This window comes from Chanos chanos, chromosome 4, assembly GCF_902362185.1.
Source record: "Chanos chanos chromosome 4, fChaCha1.1, whole genome shotgun sequence".
Lineage (NCBI taxonomy): Eukaryota > Metazoa > Chordata > Actinopteri > Gonorynchiformes > Chanidae > Chanos > Chanos chanos.
This window is the reverse complement of record NC_044498.1, coordinates 42,040,087-42,067,277: the sequence shown is the minus strand read 5'-3', so window position 1 is coordinate 42,067,277 and position 27,191 is coordinate 42,040,087. Positions and strand designations below refer to the sequence as shown.

At 38.7% G+C, this 27,191-nt stretch overlaps 1 protein-coding gene across 1 annotated transcript; it reads left to right on the top strand.

The window, feature by feature from the left end:
• The first annotated feature begins 657 nt into the window (after nt 1–657).
• On the top strand, nt 658–25,522 carry pcnx2 (pecanex 2). Its single transcript, XM_030771612.1, is given in 34 exon segments — nt 658–810; nt 2,256–2,458; nt 5,736–5,850; nt 6,122–6,199; nt 7,044–8,100; nt 8,413–8,542; nt 9,007–9,149; nt 9,719–9,797; nt 9,999–10,134; nt 10,376–10,518; nt 10,608–10,761; nt 10,970–11,002; nt 11,244–11,415; nt 11,524–11,634; nt 11,723–11,814; nt 12,343–12,452; nt 12,585–12,693; nt 12,976–13,068; nt 13,603–13,753; nt 14,137–14,278; nt 16,024–16,201; nt 16,639–16,747; nt 17,329–17,458; nt 17,963–18,021; nt 18,786–19,001; nt 19,697–19,950; nt 20,457–20,690; nt 21,263–21,366; nt 22,126–22,270; nt 22,778–23,008; nt 23,464–23,738; nt 23,984–24,144; nt 24,577–24,992; nt 25,355–25,522. Coding segments are annotated over 34 exon segments (6,084 nt in total).
• The last annotated feature ends 1,669 nt before the right edge of the window (nt 25,523–27,191 follow it).

Here is a 27,191-nt window from a genome sequence, read left to right as displayed (position 1 = left end):
GTATTTCTAAGATAAAAACATTTCACTCCAGTAATTTAAACCACTTCTAAATGTATTGCTAATGTTTTCATTATACTTTGACATTGCAGACTATTTTTTGGCTAATTCACAAATATCCCATGGGAAGATATTGTGATTTGAGGTCGCAGCGTGACAACACGTGGACCAAAATCCAAGAGGGTAGTAGATTCCCAAGGCACGGTACAGTATTACATAAAAATCTTGTCACAGCACAGTTGTTCGAACAAATGAAATTCAGTGTTGGACTTCATGCCGGATTCCACTATGGTTTAGGATGTGTGAAGGTAACCTGCTGTCAAAAGAGGAGAGACGCAAATGATTAATGTGCGAGAGGAGGAATCACCGCCAATTGGTTCATCCCTTATCTCAGTCTCGCGCGTGAGGCGTATGTTTGCAAGAATGCTGTGCAGAGGGTTAGGTGCGGTGCACGCCGCAGAATGCTGTCGCTGGTTGTGCAATGTGCCATAAAAGAACCAGGCTTGGTTTATCTGGGAAACAACACAATAATGGAAGAACTGATGAGGTGTTTGAGTTGATAAAATGTCACTGATCGCGAAACCAATTGATTTGTCACAATGAGGTAGCATGATGAATTACACTACGTGATAAATTGCAACATCGGCTGAATTGCTAAAGATGGGCTCCCAAGTTGTTCAAACACTACGACAGGGTGTCTGGGCTTCACTGACCGGCGGATGGTATCACGATCCGGATCAAAACAAATTTAACAACTCCTGTCATCTGTATTTGTGGATGTTTTTGCTAATGTTGCCTCTGTCCCTACATTTGGTAAGTATGATGTACGGCATCATAGGCCAGCGATTCTTTTGTCCACCGACGAGAGAGACGATATAAAATGCGTCAGCTGTTTTTATTCGAACTGAAAGCGGAATTTTACTATGCAGAACATCACTGCACTCTTCAGCAAATATTTTTTTTAGGCATCGTTAACTCGTATTTCGTTGTATTCATCCTTTCACTGTACCAGCAAGCCATTGTCGCATTTCCTCCGCATACTGTGAGGGAGATGGAACGCATGGTGCTGTTGAAACTACAGAGAAATTGTTACGTCGGGGAATGTACGGACAATCACCTGCCTACCGATCAATCTCAGTATTTGGTCGGACGCATCTAAAGAACAGCTAGCTGTAGCCTACAGTTCATGTAATACAGTGTATTTTATTTAGCTATTACTGTGTTGTGCATTTTATTTTATAATTTAACATCGGATTTTTTTTTAAATCAGAGGTAGTGTTATCGTAATCCCCGGTGTTTTGTTGCATTACATGCAACATTTATCTGAAAAATTGTTGCAGACGTTTCAAAACACTGAGAAATTAAAAAAAAATTGTTATATGGTTTTTGAACATATATTTTTTTACGTGATAACTGAAGAGCATCCTTTAGAAGCATTGTAACACGTGGCTTTTTAAATGTACTAACATAACCATTAAGGAGTACAAAAAGTGTATAACAGTATTGTTGTGTTCCTTGCCTGGTTTCATGGTTTTTGTCCAAGAAACAACGTCAACCAGTTTTATTTTGAGGACATACAGAGAGAGCTTATGAGATAGCTTGGTAATACTTAAAAAATATTTGAAATATTTAATAAACAACTATACATAATTATAGACAAACCACTTTGGAAGTCAAAGGCAACATTCCACTTTGAACATAATGCAGACCCTTGTACAATGTATAGAGAAATTCAATGGGTGGTCTTGTACTAGAAGCCCTTATTGAGGCTCCTCGCCAGTTTCCTTTGTGTAACATGGCCAAACGTGTTACATCATTGTGACATTATTAAACTGCATCTTAATGGCAGCTGTATGTCACATTAATAGATGTTTTTCATTTGAATAGCTCTAACATTATAGTCAGCACATGTTTGATGTATAACCATAATTTAGTTTACCTATATAATGAGGGAGGAAAAAAATTAACGGCATTTGCTAAGGTTGGACAGGTCTGTATTACTGAAGGACACACATGAAGTGCTGTGGCCTGTCTGACTTGTTGTGTTGACTGAAAGAAAGCATATTTTTATTGACCGTATATACTTCCTAAATTAATTCATCGTCACTGAATGACTTTTTTTACGTAAATGTCTGAGTATTTAGGCCACTGGACCTAAATTTATGTATTAAGTTCTACTTACTGTTCTCACTTTAGAAACATCTGAGCGAATGGATTGAAAATGAGTGGTACAGCTGTCTGTGTTTTCTTTCCTGCAGGCTCTCCCGCCGACTGCCTTGACTCTTAGCATATACTGCACTTTGGTGACAGTTATGTTCATCCTTATTAAGATGGTCAATTACCGGCTCCATCTAATGTTTGACAAAGGGGACATTGTCGCCCAGAGTAGCATGTCCGATGTGAGCAAAGGTGTTGACAAGAAAAGCAATGCCTCTGATTCCTGTCTCCCAGCCAACTTGAGGTAATATTTTACTTTTATTTACTTTCTGAAGTTAAAGATATATGAGCATTATTTCAAATATAAGCATATTTGTATTTCATGTTTTTGGGGAAATATGAGGGTCAGTCATTTACTTGTACATAAGCATGGCAGTTTTAAAGAATGAGAGTAGAATTTGGCTGTTTTTGTAGAGGTAGTCATTGTGGCTAAGAGAGTCTTTCAAAGCCAAAATGCCTAGTGGTTAGAGCTTTTCTTGGGGCAGCAGTTTGTGTGTTCAAATAAAAACAGTAACAGGTTATAACAGCTCACTGCATGCAAAGGATTTTCTCCAACTCAACTGATTGGCCTCTTTTTTTACAGGCACCAAAGCCTATTTTTAGGCCCCCCTAGAATGCTGAAATGAAACTGACGTTGAGAGTCAGAATAAATGCAGTAAATTGCACAGCCAAAAGTCTGGTTCAACTCGTCCCCTCTTCACAGCAATGGAAAGTGACAGCTTGATTTTATAGTGAGGTTTCGACAATATATTGAGATTTGAAAACTGCTCTCTGAAAGAATAGCACACTAGAGTGCTCATAGCATGTTTGATGTATGTAATAGTAGTAAGTAGGCTACACAAAGGTGAGGGGTATTTCTCAAACTTAGATTTCATGATTGTACAAAGGGAGAAAAGATTTTGGATAATTTATGAGTGGTGTGTCAAAGTTAAATAAAATAATTTCACAAGATGGCCGCCACACGAAAGGGGTTAGAGGTTAGGCCATCACCATTAGGCCATGTGTCGGTTGTAGTGGGCATCAGACTTTTGTTCTTTTATGTTTAGCAACATGAGACACAACTTGAGGCCTTGTGCTAGCCTGACTGGACATTACACAATTATACAGCAGCTTTGCTTTGCCTGTTAATACATGAGGAGGGGCATGGCGGCACTACACCTGATGTGCAAGACTAAGGAATCTTTTTAACGCTTTTGGCAAAGTTTGGAGGTAACTCAGCTTTGATTTAATAAATTTCCTACAGTACTTAACGTTGACTTGTGAAACAGAAGGCAGTGTGTCACAATGTGTCATAATGTATGTTATTCTGGTGAGTTTTCCAATATTCATACAAACACATGCTTCTGCAAAGCCATAGGTCATCTGACCATTTGAAACAGAGAATAATCAAATAAAAATGTTTCATATGCAGAATATACAGCACTTCAAATTGTTGATATAACTAAAAATGGATATATCTCAGAGTCTGAGCTTTTGGTCGGCAATAATGAATGTAACAGGGGAGTACTTTGAGACTTTCCAGAGCTGCTATGTGTTGAAAGTCAGCTGGCAGAATACTATAATATTTCAGTGGAGGATCTTGAGCATTGGGAGTAAGCCCAGCAGAGGGTTAACATGAAGGGAATGGGTACATTACTTTCTGTCAATGATTTTAGGAGGCATCAGGGATAAGGTAGTGTCAGAGACCACAGGGATGGGGTGGTACCTGTGATAATGGGAGGGTTTGTGGTTGAAACAGTGGAGGGTAAAGATCAGAGAATGGAGGAAATGAGCCTGATGAGACAGCAATAAATCCATTGCTTGGGAATGACCTTTGACAAATTAAGAAGGATATTCTGTGGTGCCGTATCCTCTGTCCTCGTGTGTTCATTACATGGGAAGATCCTGCCCCAGAAGTCGCTCACTCCGTGTAGCTGTTTAAACCATTACATTCCCCAGGATGTGTTTTAATTGCTGACCATCATGGCAGTCATATACAGTGAGTAAAGTGTTGTATTGGGGGGGGGGGTTGTGTCTGTTAGAAGGCTGAAGCTCTTTTATGTGTACACGTGAGAACGGGAGAGCTGAATTTACTATGGTAATGAAGCATAAATTATATATCAGTAATATGACTAGCATCCATTGTGTTTTAAGAGTGTTATTTTACAACTTTTCAGAGCCTACTGTGATTAATGGGGATAGAGGTTTGAAGCACAGGCTGAAGATATTTGTGTCAGTGACTTGGTAAGCTATGGTTGAGTGTAGGTTGAAAGGAAACTTCAGGAGCATAGCATGTGGGAACCCTGTAGGTGAATGTGGTGGATAGCTTGTCAGTATAGATATATGGTGCCGTCACATATAAAATAATGAATGTGGTGGACTGATTTATTTTAAGCTTATTGTCTGGTGCTTGTTGTTTTACCATAATGTATTTAACACTACTGGTATTTATAAATCTGTCTCTGTGCCATCAGTAATTTTAGAGTAAAACGCAAAGTAAATTCATCCATTCATAGTATGCTTGCAGAGCTTGCCCCGCAGAGAATATGTTTTTGTTATCACGTCTTTTTTTCTGATCATTTGATCTATTGTCAGTTTCCAAAATCTTTTTATTTTTTAATGGCCACATAATAGCTTAAGACAACTTTATAGAATTTTTCAAGGTCTGTGGCACAGCAGTTGATACTCTGCCTCTAAAAACACTGTGCAATGCAAGGTTAAGCGTTTCTGCACCTCACTGGTTTAGGGAGTATGTAATAAAAAGAACACAGTGTATTACTGTGAATGGGGTCAAATCTGATTTGGGACATTAACTACTTGTGTTCCATAAGGTTCTATTCTTGATCCAGTGCTTTTTATCATATAAGTTAATCATTTTGACTGTATTGTATCAAGCACTAATATCTATCTGTTTGCAGATGACGCTGTTATTTACTTCTGTGCTTATACTCTTGACGGTGCTGTAGACTATTGTTCTGCTTTTAATATTCTCCAGCAAAGCACAGAAAACTTAAAGATTGTTTACATTCCAGTAAATCTAGGATCATGACATTGACCCATTCTGCATTTAAGTAAATGGATAAATACTTTTGGTCTAATGAAGGTGTACTCATTAATGGTGTTAAATACCCTGCCTTAATAGTGATTTAAACCTTAATCTCCACATCAACAAACTAACCAGTTAGTAAAAGGTGAAGCCTGCTTTATGTTTTGCCTGGAAAAAACTAATGTGTGCATCTTTCCTACCTATTCTTGATTTAAATGATATAATGTAGAAAAATACATTCTTTGAACATCATGTATCATAGCGCGTCAAAATTGATCCCCGTCTGTAACCCCTTGTGCAGAATATTCATATTCTCTCAAATTAATGTGTTTTCATTAGTAAAATCATTGTTGTAACATGTAACACACAACCTAAGGTATGGTTGTTTTTATATGTATATGCAGGTATATATCCTATGCTGAGTTTATACTTGCTGTATGTTAAATGTACAACTTGACCAAACAGGCTAAGTTTAATTCTTGCATTCACTTCACAGGAAGAGCAGCACAGTTCCTGACAGTGTTGCTATGACAGTATTGGCCAGGAACAGACCAAGCCCAATAATCCAAGTCTCTGTGAAGCAGACAGAAACAGACCCCGGACTTATTGGAGTAATTATTAGATCATTTTCATATCATCTGTATAGTTCCTTTTAGGTATCTGTTTTGTTAAATTTAATTGTTTGCTGGCTATACCAGCAAACAAGATAAATAATAATGTTAAATAATGTGTTTTCATCCATTTAAGGAAATTAGACACCTAGTGTTAGTTGCATGACCCAAGAACATTGTGAGAATTCCAAATAGCTCCCTGTATTTAGACTTGTGAAGTTGTATTGCCTATCCAGTGCTCTTGCTTATTAAATATGTGATATTTTTACAGGAGTGTCCAAAATCAGAAGACTTGCAAAGCAGTGATGGTAAGTAGGTACCATATTTATAGAACTCAAGACACTTATGTGTTGTCTGTGAATGTAGTAGCTTTTTGGCATATGGACTGCAAAAAATAAATTGATAAATTCTCTTTTGAGAAAATGGCCTCCAGAGCATTTTGGTATCTATTCCTGCAAACCTGTATATTTACTTGTGATTTTATTACCACAAAGTCAGTATATAATTTGTGAAACAGATAAGCCACTGAGTGGAGTGAATTGGACATTTTGACATATTGGGACCTGTGGTCAAGATGTAGATTACACTGAGTAGTACTGGAATTGATCATTGCTTTTGTGAATGCCAAAAGTTTGACTAGCATGTACCTCTCAAGACATATTGATGCATTTCATATTTGAATAAAATCCATGATTTCTGTATTCATAGTATCAAGCTACACACAGCAATCTGGAAGTCATTTTCTAGTTAAACCAGGTTTAATGGCTCTTCTTTTAGATTATGCACAAAATTTGTTTGTTGCCCCATGGCTTGGTCTGCATAATAGCTTGTCATTTTGAACCAATTTCTATCTGATTTGAAAACTTAACAAACCTAAACGATGATGAGCAGTATGATGCTTCGCAATATTTTAATATGGGTTTGATTAACGGTTTCAGTTATTCACATACATTAGCTTGAGTATTAGTAGCTTCAAGCCACCTCTTTATTACCTTATTGAAAGAGAGTATAAAAAGCTTCAACAGGCAAGTCAAATTTATTTAAAAAAAAAAAGTTTTTATTGACCATCAAAATTTCACATAGTCCAAAGAGAATTTGAATACAAAAGAGCTCATAACTGTATGTCTGAATGAATATTTTGCTTTTAAATATTATTGTTTCTAGCTGGTCAGAAGGGATCTGTCTCACAGGAGAAACCCAGAGAGGAGAGTCAAGTTGAGGAGAAGGTGACCCTTGATGACATATGTAAACCCAACTCCCACCAGTCAGGTTCCCTTTTGCGAGAAGAGGAGAAAGCCCAGCCTGACAGGGACACGGCTGATGAAGGCCTACCCCCTTCCACAGACAGTGATGAGGATAGCGAGAAAGAGATTGAGAAAGAGAAGCCCCAACCAGATGCAAACAACAACAGTGATACCATCTCCTATGAGGTCCATGAAGACTTGCAACAAAAAGGTGAGAAGCCAGAGGAGACATACTGCTCGGATGAGATTGCTGTGGTGCTGGTGGATAACTCGGGCCCTTCTGCCCATCTCAATGAGAATGACACAGTTAAGATTGTCATCACCATGAGCTGTGACCGGCAGACAGCAGCTGAACTAGAGGAGTCAGTCAAACTCAGCATGCTTGAGTCAGCCAAAGAGCACCAGGCAGGGGCAGCTGGTGACTGCTCAGTCAAAATCCCCGTCATCACTTTTGACTCACCCCAGGAGGAGGAGGAGCAAGAAGCTTGCTCTGAGGATGCCAGGGACAAATCCTCTCAGGAAGAGATGAATCAAGCTGCTGTTCATCCCACAGAAAAGCCAGTTGGTTCCAGCTTGCAGGAGATAGAGTCTAATGAGCAAGAATTAGAGAACCCTAGTCCCCAGCTTACCAATGACAATAGTTCCTCTGGCATAGATGTCCATTCCCACCCAGATGAAACTGATGCTCCAGAGCTGAAGCTAGATGCTGATGGCTTTCTGCAAATCCCATCTGGGTTTGGGAGGTGTGGTCTAGGAGGAAGGACACATGTGAGGGGTCTCAGCATGGACAGCGGTAGAGATGCAGTTCTCATTGGACACCGAGAAAAAGACAAGCCCCACACCATGACGTCCTCGAAGTCAGATTTGGAAGCTAAGGAAGGTCAGCTACCAAATGAGTCAAATTTTGTTGAATTTGTTTCACTGCTGGAGTCCATCAGCAACACCAGAGGTTCAGGTGGAAGCCAACCTGAGGAGGGACTTGAAGAAAAGGATAAAAATGAAAAAGGTGATTGATCCTCATGTGTTGAATGAATCATGACATAATTGGCTAAAGTAGAATAGAGTAAACATTGTTGTTAATTTCTGAAGTGGAAATGATGTTTTTATGATCACCATTTCATACCTGGACCTTGTTTTCGCACAAAATGAGCAATACTTTGTGTCCAATAGGATATCCCACTTTCTAAATGTTTTAATGATTATAATTAATAACAGTATTTGTATAATAAGTGTAAATCTGTTTTTAGGTTTCCTTTTTGATTCAAACTCAGAAATGTATAACAATTCATATCCCTGCATTTTTCAGAAGACACCACAGAGGCTGGTACAAATGATAAGAAGCCAGAAACTGAGAGACAGCAGGAGCGTCCAAACCCTCCCAAGAGTCTAGCTACTGACACATTGCATGCCACCCCTGAAAAGCTTATTCCCATTGTATCTCCAGATAGGTATGCCTGATACCTTCAGTGCTTGAAAGATGTGATAGCAATTCTGGATTATGTCTATATAATGCTTGGATTATCTAGGGACTTCATTTGAAGTGCAAAACACCTTAATTTTCAACCACCATAAATGCCTTCTTAAAGAACTATGAACAGACATGGATATCAGTTGAAGTGGTCATTGTCAGAAAACATGGTATTTTGTGTCAAGCAAGAAATGGTATTGTTTGTGTATAAAGTTTTTTGTAATTCCCCACCAAATGTGACTTGGTGAATTGAGGAAATAACATTAGAAATGACAGAATTGTTCAGATTATAGCAGTTTAAACCTATCCTAGAAAATGCTTTTGCAAAGCAGTGTGCATTATATTATCAGGTATCATAGCACAATTGTATTAAAAATGGTCAATGTAAATACAGAAAGTGACACAAATATTTTCACATGAATTACATAAAATCATTGTGTTTAGCCCCCAGACAGACAAAGATAAGGACCCAGATTACGATTCTCTGCCTTCGCAAACTTCCCAGTCTGAGAGTTCCATGCTACAAATCATCTGTCGACCAGAGGCGACCTCCAAAGAGGAAGCATACACTTTTCATACAGTTCACAGTAGGTTGAAATGAATTACACTAAAACATGCATGTTCAAAACGTTAGTAACTGATAAAAGTAAATAAAGGTCAGGGTTGTACAGATATGATTTTTGGAGGACGGATGATGGTTTTTGTTCCTTTTCACCACTTAATTGTAGTTTGTTCGCATTTACATGTTCAATAGTTCAGACAATTTGCTTCTTATGATGTATCTTCTCACCATAACACTGATGTTTCCCAGATGATTCAATGTTAAAGTTGTCAGTTTGTTCTCCCAATCAGTCAGACAAAACATCTAAACTATGAAAGTGATCGGAGAGGAATGAAAGTAGTCAATCAACATTTCAATGAACAGAATTAAAGAGAGGTACTGCAGCATCAGCTCTGAAGAGACCTGAAAATGTCAGAATCTTTGTTTTTTTCAACCCACTCTTAGAAGATATTTATGTCCGTTTAGAATATTCACTTGATTTGCATGAACTTTTATAGCTGTAAGAACTTCTTAATTTCAGTTTCATTCTTGTGTATCATTTTTCTGATTTATCCATGTTTGAAATATGGTACTAACTAAAATGTCCAACACCAGGGGAAAGACCACGAAAACTGTATGCAGAAAGAGCACTGAATCTTCCTCTTGGAGCAGAGCTCATTACTGGCAACATATGGTACAGTATAATATTTAATAGAGCAAGATTATGGTGACCAACAAAGCTATTGAACTATTCTACTGACTGCCACTAATATAATAACACCACAGTATTTTAAGTAATGCAAATAGTTCACTTGGCAGCTTTACAGCAGTTGCGAATGAAACTAAAAATGTTCACTGCTTTTTATCAAACCTGTAATTTTCCTTGCTCCATTAGTGATCTGCTCTCTACATCCTCCAACTCTGAGTGCCAAGATGGGCTAGTGGGTGGGCATTCTGAATGCCCATTCCAGCGTCGTATTATTCCGGCTCACAGACTACGGCCTAGGAGAAACCACCCAGAAATTTTCCAGGTGATGATTCTCCCTTCACAAATTCCCAGACTGATTTTTTCCATTGAAAAACAGGCATCATGTTAGTTTACTGCTCATAGTGCATAATTATAAGTTCTCAGATTAACTTTGTGACTATCTGCATAAATATGGTGTAACCATTGTTGCAAATACCTGTGGTCAATTAAAGTGGCCCACGCCTCAGGCTGGGGTAAGGTGATACCACACCGTTGGCTTATGTGTTTTATAAACATTCTGACAGGAAGAGGACTCTCTTGACGAATCCTCAGAGACTTCCACCCAGGAGAAGCCCTCACGCAAGCTTTACTATAAGCTAAAGGTCTTTCCTGGAAAGTGGGTGAACATCTTGTATGATCGCCTGACCTTGCTTGCATTATTTGACAGGTTTGAGTTAATCCTATTACCCCTCCAAATTATTATTTGTCCTTTCTCTTGCAAATGTTGGCCAAAAATGCCTTAATCCTTTCTTTTAGGAACCAGGATGTTACAGAAAACATGCTTGCTGTGTTCTTAGCTTTCCTGGTGGCTTTTCTGGGTTTTGTGCTCCTGAATCATGGTTGTTTCAAAGATCTCTGGGTTTTCCAGTTCTGTCTGGTTATTGCCAGTTGTCATTACTCCTTATTAAAGGTAAGGATCAAGGAATCAATCTCTCAGAGAGTTTTGTGGCACTGAATTCAAAAGTATGGGAATCTACTGACCTTCCTCCTATCTTCTGCGTGGTTGTCTTAATAGAGACACTGAAATTCTTTTGAGAGGAATTCACTTGATGTGTTGTCATTTGTACTCTAGAATTTTGGTGTACTGTTTAAATAATAAATATTTTTCTCCTTCACAGAGTGTCCAACCAGATGCAGCGTCACCAACACATGTGAGTTCATTGAGCAATAGATTTTAGCATGGTAAACTGAACACTTGATTGTTACTTGATCTGTCAGAAAGTCACTTAAATGCATTAAAGCATAATTTGGTGTTTCGTAACAGGGAATAACAACTTTCTTACAGTATGTATGACATATGTAGCAGGTGTGTTCTTTCTAAGTCAAAATTACTACAAGTATTAGTTGGTGTCTCTCTTATACTACAGACTCACATTGTTGTTCTTTACTTAGGGACACAATCAGATTGTTGCCTATAGTCGTGCTGCTTATTTCTGTATCTTCTGTGGCCTTATTTGGATTCTGGAGTTGATGTTGAAAAAGGCAGACCTCCCTGTGTCTACTATGTATGGCATAAGAATAGTACTGTCAGATGCTCTGACTTTTGTCCGGGACATTTTAGTGGGTAAGTGCCTTCTTGCAGAGCTGAACATTGTCTGATGATCAAACACCCAAGTCATATTATGAAATCCGTCCTTTCTGATACATTCTTTAAACTTTTGGTTCTCCACAGGTTTCACGTGCTGTTTCCCAGTTATTTTTCTTCTTGGCCTCCTTCCACAAATCAATACCTTTGTAATTTATTTCCTGGAACAAATTGATATGAACTTTTTTGGTGGAACAGGTATGTACATGTCTTACTATTTTAGCAAGATAAGGAACGAATATTTTTGGGGTCAGTTTTATTCACTATATGTAATTTTCCTGCTTAGCTGCAACTGGACTCTATTCAGCAGTCTACAGTATAGTGCGAAGTCTAGTGGCATTATCCATAATGTATGGATTCTGTCTCGGTGCTCTGAAGGTAGGACCAGATCTATGGATGAGTTTTTTTTTTAATCAGTGGAAAACCGTTGTATTCTCTTTCATTGACCTATTTTAAAAAAAGAAATGGTATACATGTATAAATCTCCTCAACTGGTACACTCTAGAAAGACATCAAATGCCAGTTTTAATTTTTGCATTTTTCATAGGTGTTCTATAAGAGAATTGACATGCTGTGTAGATAAAGTTGACTGAAGGAAAATCTTAATAGTTTTTTTTTTTTTTTCCTGATAAATACAAGGTCTTGAATATGTAGTATATTCATATTTAGAATGTTCTGTCTCAGATGAATCCCTGTGTTTTCTCATGAATGCATGTTGTGCACTCTCTTCTAATGCTGACAGTTAAAGACATAACCAGGACAGGGATACTGACAACATATGAAACAGTGCAGTCACGTAGAATTACATGATCAGAATCCAAACAAATGAATATCCCAGTCAATATTTTTTTGGGTATGCTCAAGCTGGGGTGTAAATATATAAAACTGTTAATCTGTCAACCACAGGAACCCTGGGATGAACAACACATCCCAGCATTGTTCTCTGGGTTTTGTGGCCTTCTGGTGGTCTTCTCATACCATCTCAGCAGGCAAAGCAGTGACCCTTCTGTGCTTATGTAAGAGATAATATGTCCATTTTAGGAATGGTTTTTTCAACATACCCTGCACCCAAGTTATTTTATTTAACTTCAACATTGCACATGTAACCACTAAATAACTGAAATATTGGTATCTCCTATTGACATCAGATCTTTAATCAAGACAAAGCTGATGCCAGCCTTGGATGATGGTGAGAAAGAAGATGAAGTCTCTGTGGAGAATTCAGATCCTCTGCCTGAGAAGATGAGAAATTCAGTGGTGAGCTCATCTATTTTGTTCTGGACAGTACTTCATGATGGATTAACATCAATATGACATAACACAAGCATTTTTATTTCTTCAAAAGAAGGAAAGCGTGTCTATTTATAGAATGTGTGACCTGCAATAGAGTGTCTATTTATATAAACAGTCTGGTAGTTACAGAGCAATACCTTTGAATGTAATATTCAATTGATGTTTTTCTCTACAGCTGAAAATAAGATTAGTATGATGACTGCGATGATACCTAGAAAGCTAAAGGTATTTATCCTGCATTTGCAGACAGAAATTTTACTTTCAGATCTGGTGGTTTGCACTGTTGCAGCGGTGTTGACATTTGCAGTTACCGCCAGCACTGTCTTCTTATCTCTGAGGGTGAGTGTCAGTCTTCTCTATGATTTTTCTTTTTTGTTATAAGAGTTGAGCTAATCCGTTACAGAAAAATAGTTTTCAGTCCCTCCTAATTAATGGGCTAAAACAAAAACATGCAGAATAGGGATCCCTGAGGAACAGACTGAACACCACTGATTTAAAGGACTGAAATGTGTCTTTTATTGTCATGAATAATTATCTCTTTTCAAATACAGGGAGCAGTTCTAACATTATATTACCACCATATGGATATTGAATATAACACTAATTAAGTCTGAAATCTGAGCTGTGTTTGACAGAGAAGTAGTATAGTGTCATATTTCATCAGAGTGCTGCCTATACCATTATTTGCTTGTTGTCTCACAGAAAGACATGCTCTCTTATGCTTATGCCCTCTTGCAGCATAACGTCTAATGTGACAGTAGTAGCCTACAGTAGAGCTATATAAGCTTTAGGTGTTTATAAGATTACATAGTTCCATCACAGCTGTCTGTTTTCTAAAACTCATCTAACTTACCCCTCCCATTTCTCGTACAGCCCTTCGTCACCATAGTGCTATATGCCCTCGCTGCAACTGTGGGATTCTTCACTCACTATCTAATCCCCCAGTTACGGAAGCATCATCCGTGGCTCTGGATCTCCCACCCTGTGCTGAAAAGTAAAGAATATGCCCAGTTTGAACCAAGAGGTCAGTAATGGTCCTGACTAGTTCTGCTGTGTGTTCATAGTCATCATTTAGTCAGTTTTCTAGTTAGTTTCTAGTCATACTGGACCATGTTCTGTGGCATTAATAAAGTCTTCAATGGATATTAAGCTTCAGGTATAACTTTTAACATTTTGAGAGGAACTCTGTTGCCTTGACATGCAGCGAAGGCTACCTAATCTTTGGTGGTATTTTTCAAAGAGACGTTCTTTAATTTCCACATTTCTACTTGCAATAGCATGTGTTGGTTCTTGTTTTGAAAAATGAAAAAATAGTGATGAAATGTTCCATTCTGCTCCTTCTCTAGCTGTTTTTAAAGCTGATTCACCTTTTAATGAGTCAGTCTTTGTGTTCTTTGTGCTTTTCAGAAGATGCACAGTTGATGTGGTTTGAGCGTGTCTATGTGGGGTTACTCTTTTTTGAGAAGTATGTTGTCTACCCTGCCATTGTCCTCAGTGCTCTTACCAATGATGGCTTTGTCCTCAGCCATCGTAAAAAGCTTGGGATCTAGTAAGTACCTCTCAGGTTTTCATAAAATAGCAGTATTTTTGCTGGTATAGTTTGCCATAGTGACCACGATACAAGCAAGCTTCTAAGGACATTGTTGGCTACATAGATTTAGCTTGCAATGACATTAACACAAAAATGTAAACTTATCATTGCTATACATTGTTGTAAGCATATAATTTGGATTTTTTTCCTAAGCAACTGAATTGCTTGTTCTACTACAGAGAAAATACAGTTTGCTTGGTAGATTAATGCTAACTAAGAATTGGTAGTGCTAAACAGAACTGGTAGACACACATGAATTGAGCTGCGTCATCTTGAAAACCCTGTGAAAGATGAAGAATCATATAATAGTGAAGTACATTGGCCATGAGAAAAATAATTTCAGCATAATGAAAATATTAATACCAGTGTTCTTTTGGCCAGATCTGAATATTTACCATGGCTTACTGTAATGTTATGTAGACATAAATTTAAGTCTTTTTATCCCTTACATCTGTCCTTCCTGTGTGAGTGTGTTACACTGAGCATGTTCTTTGAATACTTAATTGCTGAATTGCTGCTCCTTTTGTATAAAGGAAATGGTTAGCATTTTAGGCTAGGCAGCCTTCAAAATAATCTATGTAATCAAATGCAATCTTAAATGATGTAAGTTCATTTTATATTAGGTGTCCATGATATGGAAGTCATCCGTCATATATGAGGTGCCCATTTTTAAAAGATGTAGTATCCTGTGTCCAGGTTGACTGTCTGTTTGACCCACCCTCAGGCCTGGTTACATAGGCCACATTCATGTCACCATTTATCACCAGTTCCTACTAGAGCTAGCTTTTCCCAGGCCTGTTACTGCACAATACATCACGAAGGCAGTAATGTTTCTGCTTCTGTCTGTGATGATTTACTGACAAAAGAAAAGCTCTTTTTAGCCATGCACTAAAGCTGAACTGTCATGTCCAATGGTCATGGGCCAGTCTTGTAATATATCATTAGGTAAAAGCTGTCTCAGACCTACATTTCGAAGGGTTCCTACTTTGTACCAGTTAGAGTTCTCATTGGAAATACTAAAAACTGCAGGAGAGTCACGCACCATTGCTCTGCAATATAGAAGTCCTTGCACATCAGGCTATTTAAGTTATAAGAGTGAAACCGATACAATAATTAAGTTGTTAGAAAAAAAATGATTCAGTTATTCATTTCATATGTGCTGTGTTTCCTAATACTGTCATACGGTGTTGTTTCATTGGTTACAACTTAAGCCTGCACTTAAAATGTAGAAAGTATGTACATTCAGAATCTGACTGTGTTTCCCTATTGTAAGTGAAATGTGTTTCACCGCTGTAAGAGAATCACCATTTCACTCTGAATAATTAGATGCAATGGGATCATGGGCTGTTCTGACTTTGGACTTTGATTGTTCCACCACAGGCTAGAAGACACCTTGTACTGCATAAAAAAAAATGCCCTCAGGAACATAATAGCATTCTGTCTGACTTTGTGTTTCTCCATTGTAAACAAACAAACAAACAAAAAACCCCCCCAAAGAAACAAAGAAACAAATAACCACACCCCTGACCAGTATGTTCCCAGTGGCAGAGTAGCATCCTGGCTGACGTGGTAATGTAAGCAGGTGAAAGCATTGGTGCTGCTCTCAGAACATCCCCCACTTTTTGTCCTGATACCTGTGTGCTTTGCTTGGCTGTGTCCTGCCCCTGCACCTGAGTGGCTCAGGTGTCTGTGTCTCGCTCCAGCTGTGATGTCTTGTTGATGACAGTTGCTGGGATGAAGCTCCTTCGTGCCTCCTTCTGCAATCCCAGCTACCAGTTCCTCACGCTCATCTTCACCATCGTTTTCTTTGAGTTCGACTGCAGCAGGGCCTCTGAGACGTTCCTACTCAACTTCTTCATCATGTCCATCATTTTCAACAAGGTCAGTCTCTCCTGTCAATGAGTATCTTTCACCTTTCTCTAGTTGTACCGTTACAGCTATAATTCTGATTGTAGAGGTAAAATATGGGAAATTTTTGTATATTTAGTTTGAACCTGACACTAAATTAGGTATTAGAACAATAAAGTAGACAGATATTACTTAGAAGCATCCAGATCAGTGTGCATAGATTTGTGGTTCTTTGGGAATGGGATACACATGGTATTCAAAAATGCAATGCCTTAAATACCGTAAAAATGAAAGGTTTTAAGCATATAAACCTCAAATATATTGTCAAACAGTGAAAGAATAAAGCCATCTGCTCTCTGCATTTTACTGATTCTGACAAAGAGTCAGACAGCAGTGTATTCACCATTTATATGAAACATTTGCCTAAGTTGTTTTGTGGTGACTCATAAGAGGTTTTTGTCCCTCCACAGCTATGGGATCTTCTGCACAAGCTTCATTTCATCATGGTGTACATTGCTCCATGGCAGATTGCATGGGGTAGTGCGTTTCATGCATTTGCACAACCCTTTGCTGTACCTCGTATCCTTGCAAATTTTACTTTGAAGAATTACAAATTACCTTCAGGTTTTCGGCACTGATGTTGAAAGTATGCATTTAGATAAGTCAGTTATTCATTTTGCAGTTGTTCTCTAGGGATAACAAAAGGGAAATTTTATTGGATCTGGTCAATACAAGACAAGGCACCAGTAAGCCGTAATTATAGCAAATGCTGTTTCTTAACGTAGTATTACACATTAGAATTGCTTTGAATAATGTTATAACTACTGTGGGAACCAGCTGCACTCAGCATATGATTTAGCTATCTGAATATAGCATTTACAAACCAATATTACTGGCCCTCCACAGATTCCACTGCAGGGTCCATTGTTGAAAATGCTCTTGCCCTGCTCTGACATTTCTGGGATTAAGTTAACAGAGCAGCACACTAAAAATGTTGTATAGAGACACACAGTATGAAAGTAATTTTGCAACAGGGCATTGTCCTTGTAATAGTTTTATCACATATGCAGTATAAACCTGAAGGAATGTTGCTAGAACACTGTGATATTGTTTTTTATGTTAAAAAAATGAATGTGGTTCTCCTTCACCAAGCATCTTAGACTCTGCCATGCTGTTGCTGCAGACTGTCCTCACCACCCTCTTCTATGCTCCTCTTAGTCCCTTCCTAGGCAGTGCCATTTTCATCACCTCCTACCCACGGCCCGTCAAGTTCTGGGAGAGGAACTACAAGTGAGACCCTGTTATTCACTGCAGGATGGAATCCATAAAATATGCATAGACCCCACACAGGACCTTGATGTATTTGCTATTTTTGAACATTCTAGCAAGGGGTTGACCTGTGAGCAAAACAATGCTGCATGTTGGGTTTAAGATAATTTGAGAAGCCGTTTTCATATAGACATAGTTCAGTTGTTCATTGGTTATCTTTTACCTCTTTTGCCAGATCTATCTATTTGAATAGCTGTTGTTGTAGCTGAAGGTTAGTCCTTGAAATGATGTCATACATGCAGCAGAGCACTGCACTTTGACTGAACTGAGAAAGGGAACATGGTGGTCATGTATTATTAATATTATCTCATTTACCTAGCCAAGCAAGTACATCTTACATTGATGAGTACGATGTTAAATCCAAGTTGAATCACACCCAGATGAGTGCTTACAAAATGTGCAGTAAAGAACAATGTTTTGAATATTTCATTTTTAAACTTATTTCTGTATTTTTAACATTGACAGCACCAAACGAATCGACAACTCCAACAGCAGACTGGTTTCTCAAGTTGACAAGGAAACTGGTAAATAATGACTTTCGTTGTATGTGTTCACAAGCAGGTAATTGGCTGAGAGGAAGAAGCAGTACATAATAAGACAATATCAGATTAGCAACAGACACATAAGAACATAAATATATCAGTAAATATAATCAACAAAAAATAGATATCCTTGCTGTCAATAGAACAAGCCAACACTGCTCATTTTTTAACTAGTGTCATGCATTAAATGTCATGCATGTGCACTTTTGGACAGGCACTTTTTAGCCAGTCAAATTACTCTGCCTCAGCTAGTTAGCTGAGCCCCTGATGGAGAGTTTGAAACTAGTCTTCAGAAAACACCCAAAGATAGTAAATGGGCAAAACACATCACAGTATGCATAGTGCATAACACTCAACTAATTAACTGAACTATTAAAGAAAGAAATGGTTTATAAATTTATGTCTGATGACATTAATACCCTTGCTCAGCCCCATCAAGGGAACACCTTGGTTGGGACCTAAGAGGCACTGATTGGAATGATAAGAAATGAAGAGACATGAATTTAATAGTAAATAAATATTGGCCCAGATATCAATGTAGGAGACCAATAATAGAGTCCTCTGGCACATGCACTATTATGTTCAAGTGATGGTAGATTGTTTTTGACATCACTTTTTGCCATGCTTGTAGATGCTATATGAATCAAATTGAATTCCATTTATTTAATCTCAATTTGAAATTGAAAATACATTTTAAGTTTTGAAAAAGTAGAGTTTATTTAGCCTTAACTGTTCCTTTATTTCAGGCTGTGATGATAATAACCTGAACTCCATCTTCTACGAATACCTGACTCGGTCGCTGCAACACTCGCTTTGTGGTGACCTTATGCTTGGTCGCTGGGGCAACTACAGCTCTGGAGACTGCTTCATCCTGGCCTCTGACTACCTCAATGCCTTTGTGCACCTCATCGAAGTTGGCAATGGATTGGTCACTTTCCAGTTGAGAGGCCTTGAGTTCAGAGGTAAGATCCAGAAAGAAACATGGTGTCCCTCATTTTAAAATGTATTGGGTTGTTACGCGGTTGAGTAAATTTGTAGCTTGAGGTCCTCCGGGCTCATCTTGACTTGGAAACAAATGCAAGCAGCGGCTCTAATGGACCACTTGTCTGTGTAATGGGTTTCTAAAGATAATACTCCTTTGGATGGATATAACCACTTCATTATTTAATGTTAACTGCTGCCTTAATTCTTCTGAATCACTGCCTTGTTTTATGTTAACTGATGTAACCTTTATGTTAATTGTTTATGTTTCGACCTGTATGTTTTCCTTGTAAGAAACAGCCTTTTTTCCATAATTTGACATAAATACTGCCGTTTAACATCTTCACAGCTATTTATATCTATTGCATATAGTATATTATAAATTTTACTATAACTAAAAATGTTTACATGCAAATGTATAGTTTATAACTGAGTTAGTGAATGCAGGCTTAGATTCAGGACTCACCATTAAAGCAAGATGATCAAATTAAGAATTCTGTGTAAAGCTGATTAAAAAAAACTGGAACACATAGCTCATTGTATGCACACTGAATATAAGGGTTAATATAACTTTATAACTGTCTAATACACTTTTGGTAAGCAGTCCTTCACATTGTATATATCTGATCTGAAGAAACCCAATGGTGTTTTGAATCAGTGCTTGCTGTTGTTGTAGGTACTTACTGCCAGCAGAGGGAGGTGGAGGCCATCACTGAGGGAGTAGAGGAGGACGATGCATGTTGCTGCTGTGAACCAGGGCACCTCCCTCATGTGCTCTCTTGCAATGCTGCTTTTAACCTGCGCTGGCTGGCCTGGGAGGTCACCACTACCAAATATCTACTGGAGGGCTACAGCATTAGTGAGAACAATGCTGCCACCATGTTACAGGTCTATGACCTGCGCAAGCTGCTCATCACTTATTACCTGAAGGTTGTAATAACCCCTATGTTTTATTCAGCACCCTCAGAGTTTAAAAAAAAAAATAAAAATGTTAGCTTCAAGTATAGCTACTGTGGCAAAGGGATAATTTAGAGGTTTAAAAGTTTAAAGTCTTTATGTTCATTTTTTGATGATGTGCTTTTGGTCAGCATGTCTCTATTTCAGTAATGGGCAACCATAAAATTCATTTTCACGCTAGCTCAACATTTGCATATCTAAACTAAGCCCTTGATAAGCTGATTCAGGCCTGTTGGAGCAGGGCTGTATCAGAAAGCTGCTGTCTAATGGGTCTCCTAGACTGGAGCTAAGAAATACCATTATGAAATGGCAGTGCTAAAAATTAGAAAGACACTGATTATATGGTGCGAGATTTCAGTCATAGAATTACTGACTAGTGATGCAATTTACTTAGGTCGTGTTTTGCAGTATGGAGAGAAAACCCCTCTTCTGCAATGCATTATAACAAATGATTCCATCTTGTTTGTTCCTACCTGTAGAGTATCATCTATTACCTGGTAAACCATCCAAAACTGCAGACCTGGATTAAGGAGCAATCTATGCAGGAAGCCCTGCAGGCCTATACCAAGTGGCATCACATTGAGAGGGACCCAGCTGTGTTCAGTGTGAAGATAGATGAGGACTATGTGCACTGCCTGCAGGGTGTTACACGCGCCAGCTTTTGCAATGTCTACCTTGAATGGATTCAGTACTGTGCCAGCAAACTGGAGGAGGTGAGGACCTGGGGCCACAAAAGGTGCTTTACAACCTTTTTAGCAACTGTAGACCAGTGGTTCACTGTGTTTTATTCCTAGGGATCCTGATCTGTTCCTTATGTTGTCCAGTTCTGCTCAGACCCCTTGTTACTGCTTATCACAATTATCAGTTGTCAGTTATGACTACTTAACTCATATTAAGGTGGAAGAGACTGTAAATGTAAAATGGATTGAGAGCTGCAAAAGTCTGTTTTGGAACCATCACTTCTAGAGTGTGTCTCACGTTACTTTTGTCTGTCATTCTGTAGTCTTGTTCATTACTTATGAGTTTTGTGAATCATATCAAAGCAAACATCAATATGGAGAGTACAAGAAAGAATGCAGAGCTAAGAGTGGCTGATAATTATTGGCTGTCTTAAAACAATACGGTCAACCTTGGTCCTAGAATCACAGTTCTAAACATTTCAGTAGGATCACTGCCATCAAAGCACGGTTGTTTTGGTACAGTTTCTCATAACAGCTTCAGTTTCTACATCCAACCATTTTGTCAGACAGGTGAATGATAAGATCCTGTGCCTTTCTCTCTGCAGCCAGTGGACTGTGATGAAGACTCTCCGCTGGTCACCCTGTGCTTTGCTTTATCTGTTCTGGGCAGGAGGTCTTTAGGCACTGCTTCACATAACATGTCCAACAGGTAAACACTGACCAAACAGTTCAGCATATCCTAACACAACACCATTCACTGAGCTTCTATGTCACAAAAACGTATTGAAAAATAAGTATTTTTTTAAGGTTTACATTTTAAAATATGAGGACTTTTGCAAATGTTTGATGGTATTGTGGGTTATGAAATTCTGCGAATTTGGCCATTGTTTAAAAAAATGTCTGTAAACAACAAAGAGTCTGACGTAATATAACAATCTACATGTTCCTTTTGTGTAAATCAGATACATGTGAACAGTAATGTGATGCCAAAAATTAGTCAGAGCTGCCTCTGTAACTGAAAACTGACACAACTTTATGCAGCATAGAGCTGGCCAAATCATCAGTGACTTGGTCTCAAACTTCAAAAAAGGTTAGCTAGTCTTTTATTCCTTATTCTGGGTTTATTGTTGTATCTTACCTCAGGGGACTACTCTATTTGTGAAATGATTCAATACAGAGACTAATCACAGTATTCATATCTTAGAACGGTCTTCAAAATCTGGAAAAAGTTGTTCCAGGCACTGGTCTTAATGGTACCTAAGCCTGAATGCAAGCTGATCAACAGAGGCCAGTTTGGTTTGCATATTTCTCTCTGATTGGCTGTATGAATATAGGCCAATGCACTGACACAAGTCCCAATCACCAAGTCACAAGTCACACAAGTTTTTAAAGACATTCTCCTTAACAAATGTGACTCTGATGAAATTTCAGATGCAGTCTTAAAAATGCATCTCTCTCTCCCTCAAAGCTTGGAGTCTTTCTTGTATGGTTTCAACACCTTGTTCAAAGGAGACTTTCGCATTGCCACTAAAGATGAGTGGGTATTTGCTGACATGGACTTACTACAGAAAGTGGTTGCCCCTGGTGTCAGGATGAGTCTTAAGCTTCACCAGGTAAAACACAGCCCATGCATTGGTATATCTGTCAGAGATGAAGCTGTTTTTTTTAACAGAAAAATACAGATTTATGCCATATGTCTGTGTTTGTGCTATAAATATAATATTATATTCAGTTACACATAGGTTTTTCTTACACTTGTTAGCATATCCTTTTATGCTTTTTTTTTTTTTTTTTTTTAACTTTTACCCAAGATTCAACAGACCAGCAATGCATATCTCTGGGCCTTAAAAAATACATTTTTGTGCTGGTTTTTATCCACACAACAGTTATTTGTGAAAGGGTGTGTTTTAGCTGTTTGAAAGCAGTTGTAGTATTTAAAAACCAGGGTGAAAACAAGCATGGCCCTCACAGACCTGAGCAATACACCTCTCATTAGACCTGGTTCTATGTTAAATAAATGTAACCGTATGTGTATGCTTGTTCATCGTTTTCCTGTACTACTGCTGCTAATAATATAAACAATAAATTTAATCTAACATGATCTCGCCTTAATCTGATAGGACCATTTCACAAGCCTGGAGGAGACAGAGGAGCCGGCAGTCTTATACGAGGCCATCAGCACCTACAACACAAACCTTGTCATCTGCCATGAGAGCGACCCAGCCTGGAGGAAGGCAGTGCTGTCCAGCCGTGACATGCTGCTCACACTCCGCCACATGGTGGATGATGGAACAGATGAATACAAGATCATCATGCTCTACAAGCGTCACCTCAGCTTCAAAGTCATTAAGGTGCAAAGAATAAGAACCCTATTTACGCACTGAAGCTCAGCTTATGTTTATTATAACTGATGGAATGTAAACTTTTTGTATGATTTTTTTTTTTTATAACAACACAATAAATGCCATTGTCTCAAAAGATTAAAAAATGTGGTGATATTATTTGAAGGCTACATTGCCAACGTCTACCAGTAAGGAAAAAGAAAAGATGTATTCTGCTCATTTTTTGGTTTTCCTGACCTTGCATTGTAACCATGTCAGGTTCTGCATGGAACACAACAGTTCCACATAAAAGATAAACAAAACTCCTTCTACGTCTTACAGTTTTCCTTTTCAATGAGTGCAGTGTCTAATTTGCATTTGTGTGTGCGCGCGTGTGTATATAGTGATACTGGTTATGGATTCCTGTTCAGTATTGTGAATGGGAGTATGGTTTCATGGGTTAAAACTGAACACTCTTCCTCCAGGTCAATAAAGAATGTGTGCGGGGACTGTGGGCTGGGCAGCAGCAGGAGCTGGTGTTCCTTCGTAACCGTAACCCAGAGCGGGGGAGCATTCAGAACTCCAAGCAAGCCCTACGCAACATGATCAACTCCTCATGCGACCAGCCGCTGGGATATCCCATGTATGTCTCGCCACTCACCACCTCCTACATGGGGACCCACAAGCAACTGAGGAGTGTCTGGGGTGGGCCCCTCAGTCTAGACACTCTCCATGGTTGGCTCTGCACCAGGTGGCTGCGGTTGGTACTGTTTTTTTTACTTAGTGCTTTTTACTTAGTGCTTTACCTTGTAATCTGAACTGTACAATAATACGAATTTTAGTGATGATTTAGGGTGAGCAACAAGACGCAAAAGCCACTCGGTCTTTTTTTTCTTTGCTTTCTTGGATGTTTTATTTGCGTTTTTATTAGTGTTTATTTGTTTATTTGTGTGTGTGTGTGTGTGTGTGTTTGTGTGTGTTTGTGTGTGTGTGTGCCTCTGGTAGTGTCAGGAAAAATACTTTGACAAGCTGCAACAGTGGCGTGAACATGGAAGATGTAGACTGCGCTGGGTCCTCACAGAGTCAGAACCCAAACTCTGTCACCTCCCAAAGCCTGAGTCTCAGCCAGGCCCGGCCCAGGAGCTCCCAGACGAACAGACATCATAGTGCAGGTTACACAGTGCGCAGTGTCAGCTGTATACCTTAAACATACCAGTAAAGTAAAACCTAGTCCTACACTACTCCCTCTTTACAGTGGAAGAAACATAAAAGTGTTTATATACTTGTTTTGTTTATGTAATTTTAAGGAAAGCTTGTCACAGTTTTCTCATCCACACGTTTTGTCATGTTGTAAATTGTTTAGGGATGTAGCATATCATCTCTTATTTTGACTGTGACTATTTCTGGCACTTTGAGTATGTTTTGTTCTTGTTAAGAACCTGTTGATATAAAACACATTCTTGGTCATAAGTGAGGTGACTGAGATTTGCACACAGATGTTCCTGTCTTTCAGTTTAAAAATACTCATTATGCCAGGAAGGGGAAGAATGATCACCTCTTTTTTTTTTTTTTTTTTTTTTCCCCGTCGCCCCCCTCAGGCCGGCGTGAGTACCGCAGTCGTTCGGTGCAACCTCAAACCCAACGTCCACCTGTCACCAGCCGCTCTGGTCCCATCCTGGACAGCCAGCAGGCCTCGGGCGGCGCCGACGCGGGCGCGGGCCCGGCTCAGCGGCTTTCCAACAGCCAGCTGTCCTTCAATACCTCCTCCATCGCCTCCGTCTTCTCCCAGGTTCCCCGTCTGTCGGTGGCCATGCAACAGCAGCAACGCTCAAGCCAGGTGTCTTCGTCCAGCTCCACGCTCAGCCTCCTCTTTGGCAAGCGCAGCTTTTCCAGTGGCCTGGTTATCTCCGGCCTGTCGGCAGCTGAGGGAGGCAACACGAGTGACACGCAGTCTTCCAGTTCGGTCAACATTGCTCTGGGGCCCTCCTGCCGTTCCACCAGCCGTGCCACGCAGGTACAGGTTCCCCTTTTTTTTTTTTTTTTTTTTTTTTTGGCTCTCAGAAGGATGGCAGCCATATTCCTGGAGAGTCCAATGGTAGAAGTATTCCATCCTCACCAAAAGTACATGTGAAAAAAAAAGTTTATTCAGGCCTTTTTTAATCTTAATTTTACGATGAAGTTTAATGAACTGGACTACACAAAAATATGAGGCTTCCAGGAAATGGGCTTCATACCTCTGGTTCACCTTATTGAAAGACAAATCAGTGAGAGGCTAACATGTTTTTATTTTCATGGTTCTTTTTTAAATCTCACCTGTTTTATCAGGATAATCTGTGTTGACCTAAAATATTCTCATGTTTTTTGTCTCCTGTCTAGTGGACATCAGAGCCCTATGAAAGTATTGATGCCACCAATTCCAATGTGATCACGGGGCCCAAAGACAGCTCTTTGTCAAGTGATAAAGCCAGCGCTCAGGGCGTAGACAAAAACCAAGAGGAATCACTGTCAGCCTCTAATGAGATCCAAGAACAAGAGACTATTTGAGACCTGAAAATCACCAAAAACTGCCTCACTGTCCAACATGCCTGGAAAGAATGTCCTGAAATAAACATGCAGACCTTTATTTTATTTATTTATTTATTTATTTATTTTATTTATTTTTACAATTAACAAATCTACCGCACTTAATGTTTTGAGGAAATTTAAATTTTGAGGTAAGAGTAAGTATATTAGGTGTCTTTTTTGTCTTCTTTCAGTTGTATTGAAGGCTTCAGATAAGAATGTGTACTGTTTGAAACAGGACGTTTATTTAAATTCAGATTCCTGAAATGAAGGCACCACACTTTGCAAGTGGGTAGAGGTTTAATTTTCCAACTCCATTTCTTTAACCCCCGTGAGAGGGTAGAATGTGTCTGTTGGTGGGTGTTCTCATATAGTAGAGTGTTAATCTGTGGTCCTGGGTTTTATTGAAATTCTGCCCCCGTAGACTAGTTTGAAATCAATTCTTCTGTCTTTTCTCCTTCATCTGAAAGAGTTCAGGCTATACAACACACTGTGTTACACCCTATTCATTGAATTCCATAAACCACCAGTGTACAATGTACTGATCAATGCAAAAATGAATATTTGTCCTTAGCCATGTGATGTATTATTATAGCAAAGAGTGACAGTTTTGCCATTTGAATAAATTGTAAGGTATCATAGTTGGACTACTCCACTCTCACAGGGACTGTGATGGAGGAATGCCCCATGTTTAATATGATTACTGTTGCACACTAAAACAAGCCTTTCAATATTCTTCAGTAATCAAGATCCTAAGCACTAATTATGTGTGTGATCAACAGTCTAGCACCATGAGATTCCCAGAATATAACTGGTGCATGAAAATGTGAGCACTTGATACGCGTACATTCATTTTTCACATACTTCTCTGTTACACTTCTTAAAACTGTTTCCTACTAAACAAACCTGAAGAAACTGTCCTCACACCATGTGTAGCCATTATAAAATATTTGCAATGTATACAGTCATAAGACATTAGCTTTACAAATTGCATTATAAAGCCATGGGCCATGTTAAGAGTATGCAACTCAAACACTCAATATTACTTTTAAGGTTGTCAATAAAAGGGTACATGACTTGTGTGTTAATATCCACAAAAATGAATGGAAACTGAGACTTCCAAAATTGTGACCTAAATTCACTGATTTTATTTTATTCACTGTTCCACAGGCTGTACAACCCATGATAAGTGTTAATATTTTTAAAATCATACTCTTTGACCAGTAAGTGTTTAAGACCCAGTAAATTGAGCTCCTCTATACAGTTCTATTGTTGTGAAGCACAACACAGAAGAGTATGGTTTACTTCTAATGTAAATGTCTCAATCTGGTTGTATGCTTGTCCACTTTAAGGACACATGAGATATGAGTGACATTTCCCTCAGTCAAGTAAAGAAGTCAAAAGTTTTAAAATATCGAATATTATTTCACATTGCTGATGACAATTTGTTCGTTTGTGTACGGCTCCAAAAACAGTGGACTTTTCAAGAAAAGGGATTGCATTATGTATTAAAACTGGTTATTTGATGTGTTCTTCCAAGCCCTTTAAGTGCTATTGCCTATAATCATGCCATAAATATGGAAATTAAATGAAACAATCATTGGAATCATTCTCCACACATTCAAACATTTTGAATAAAGGACAATGCTAT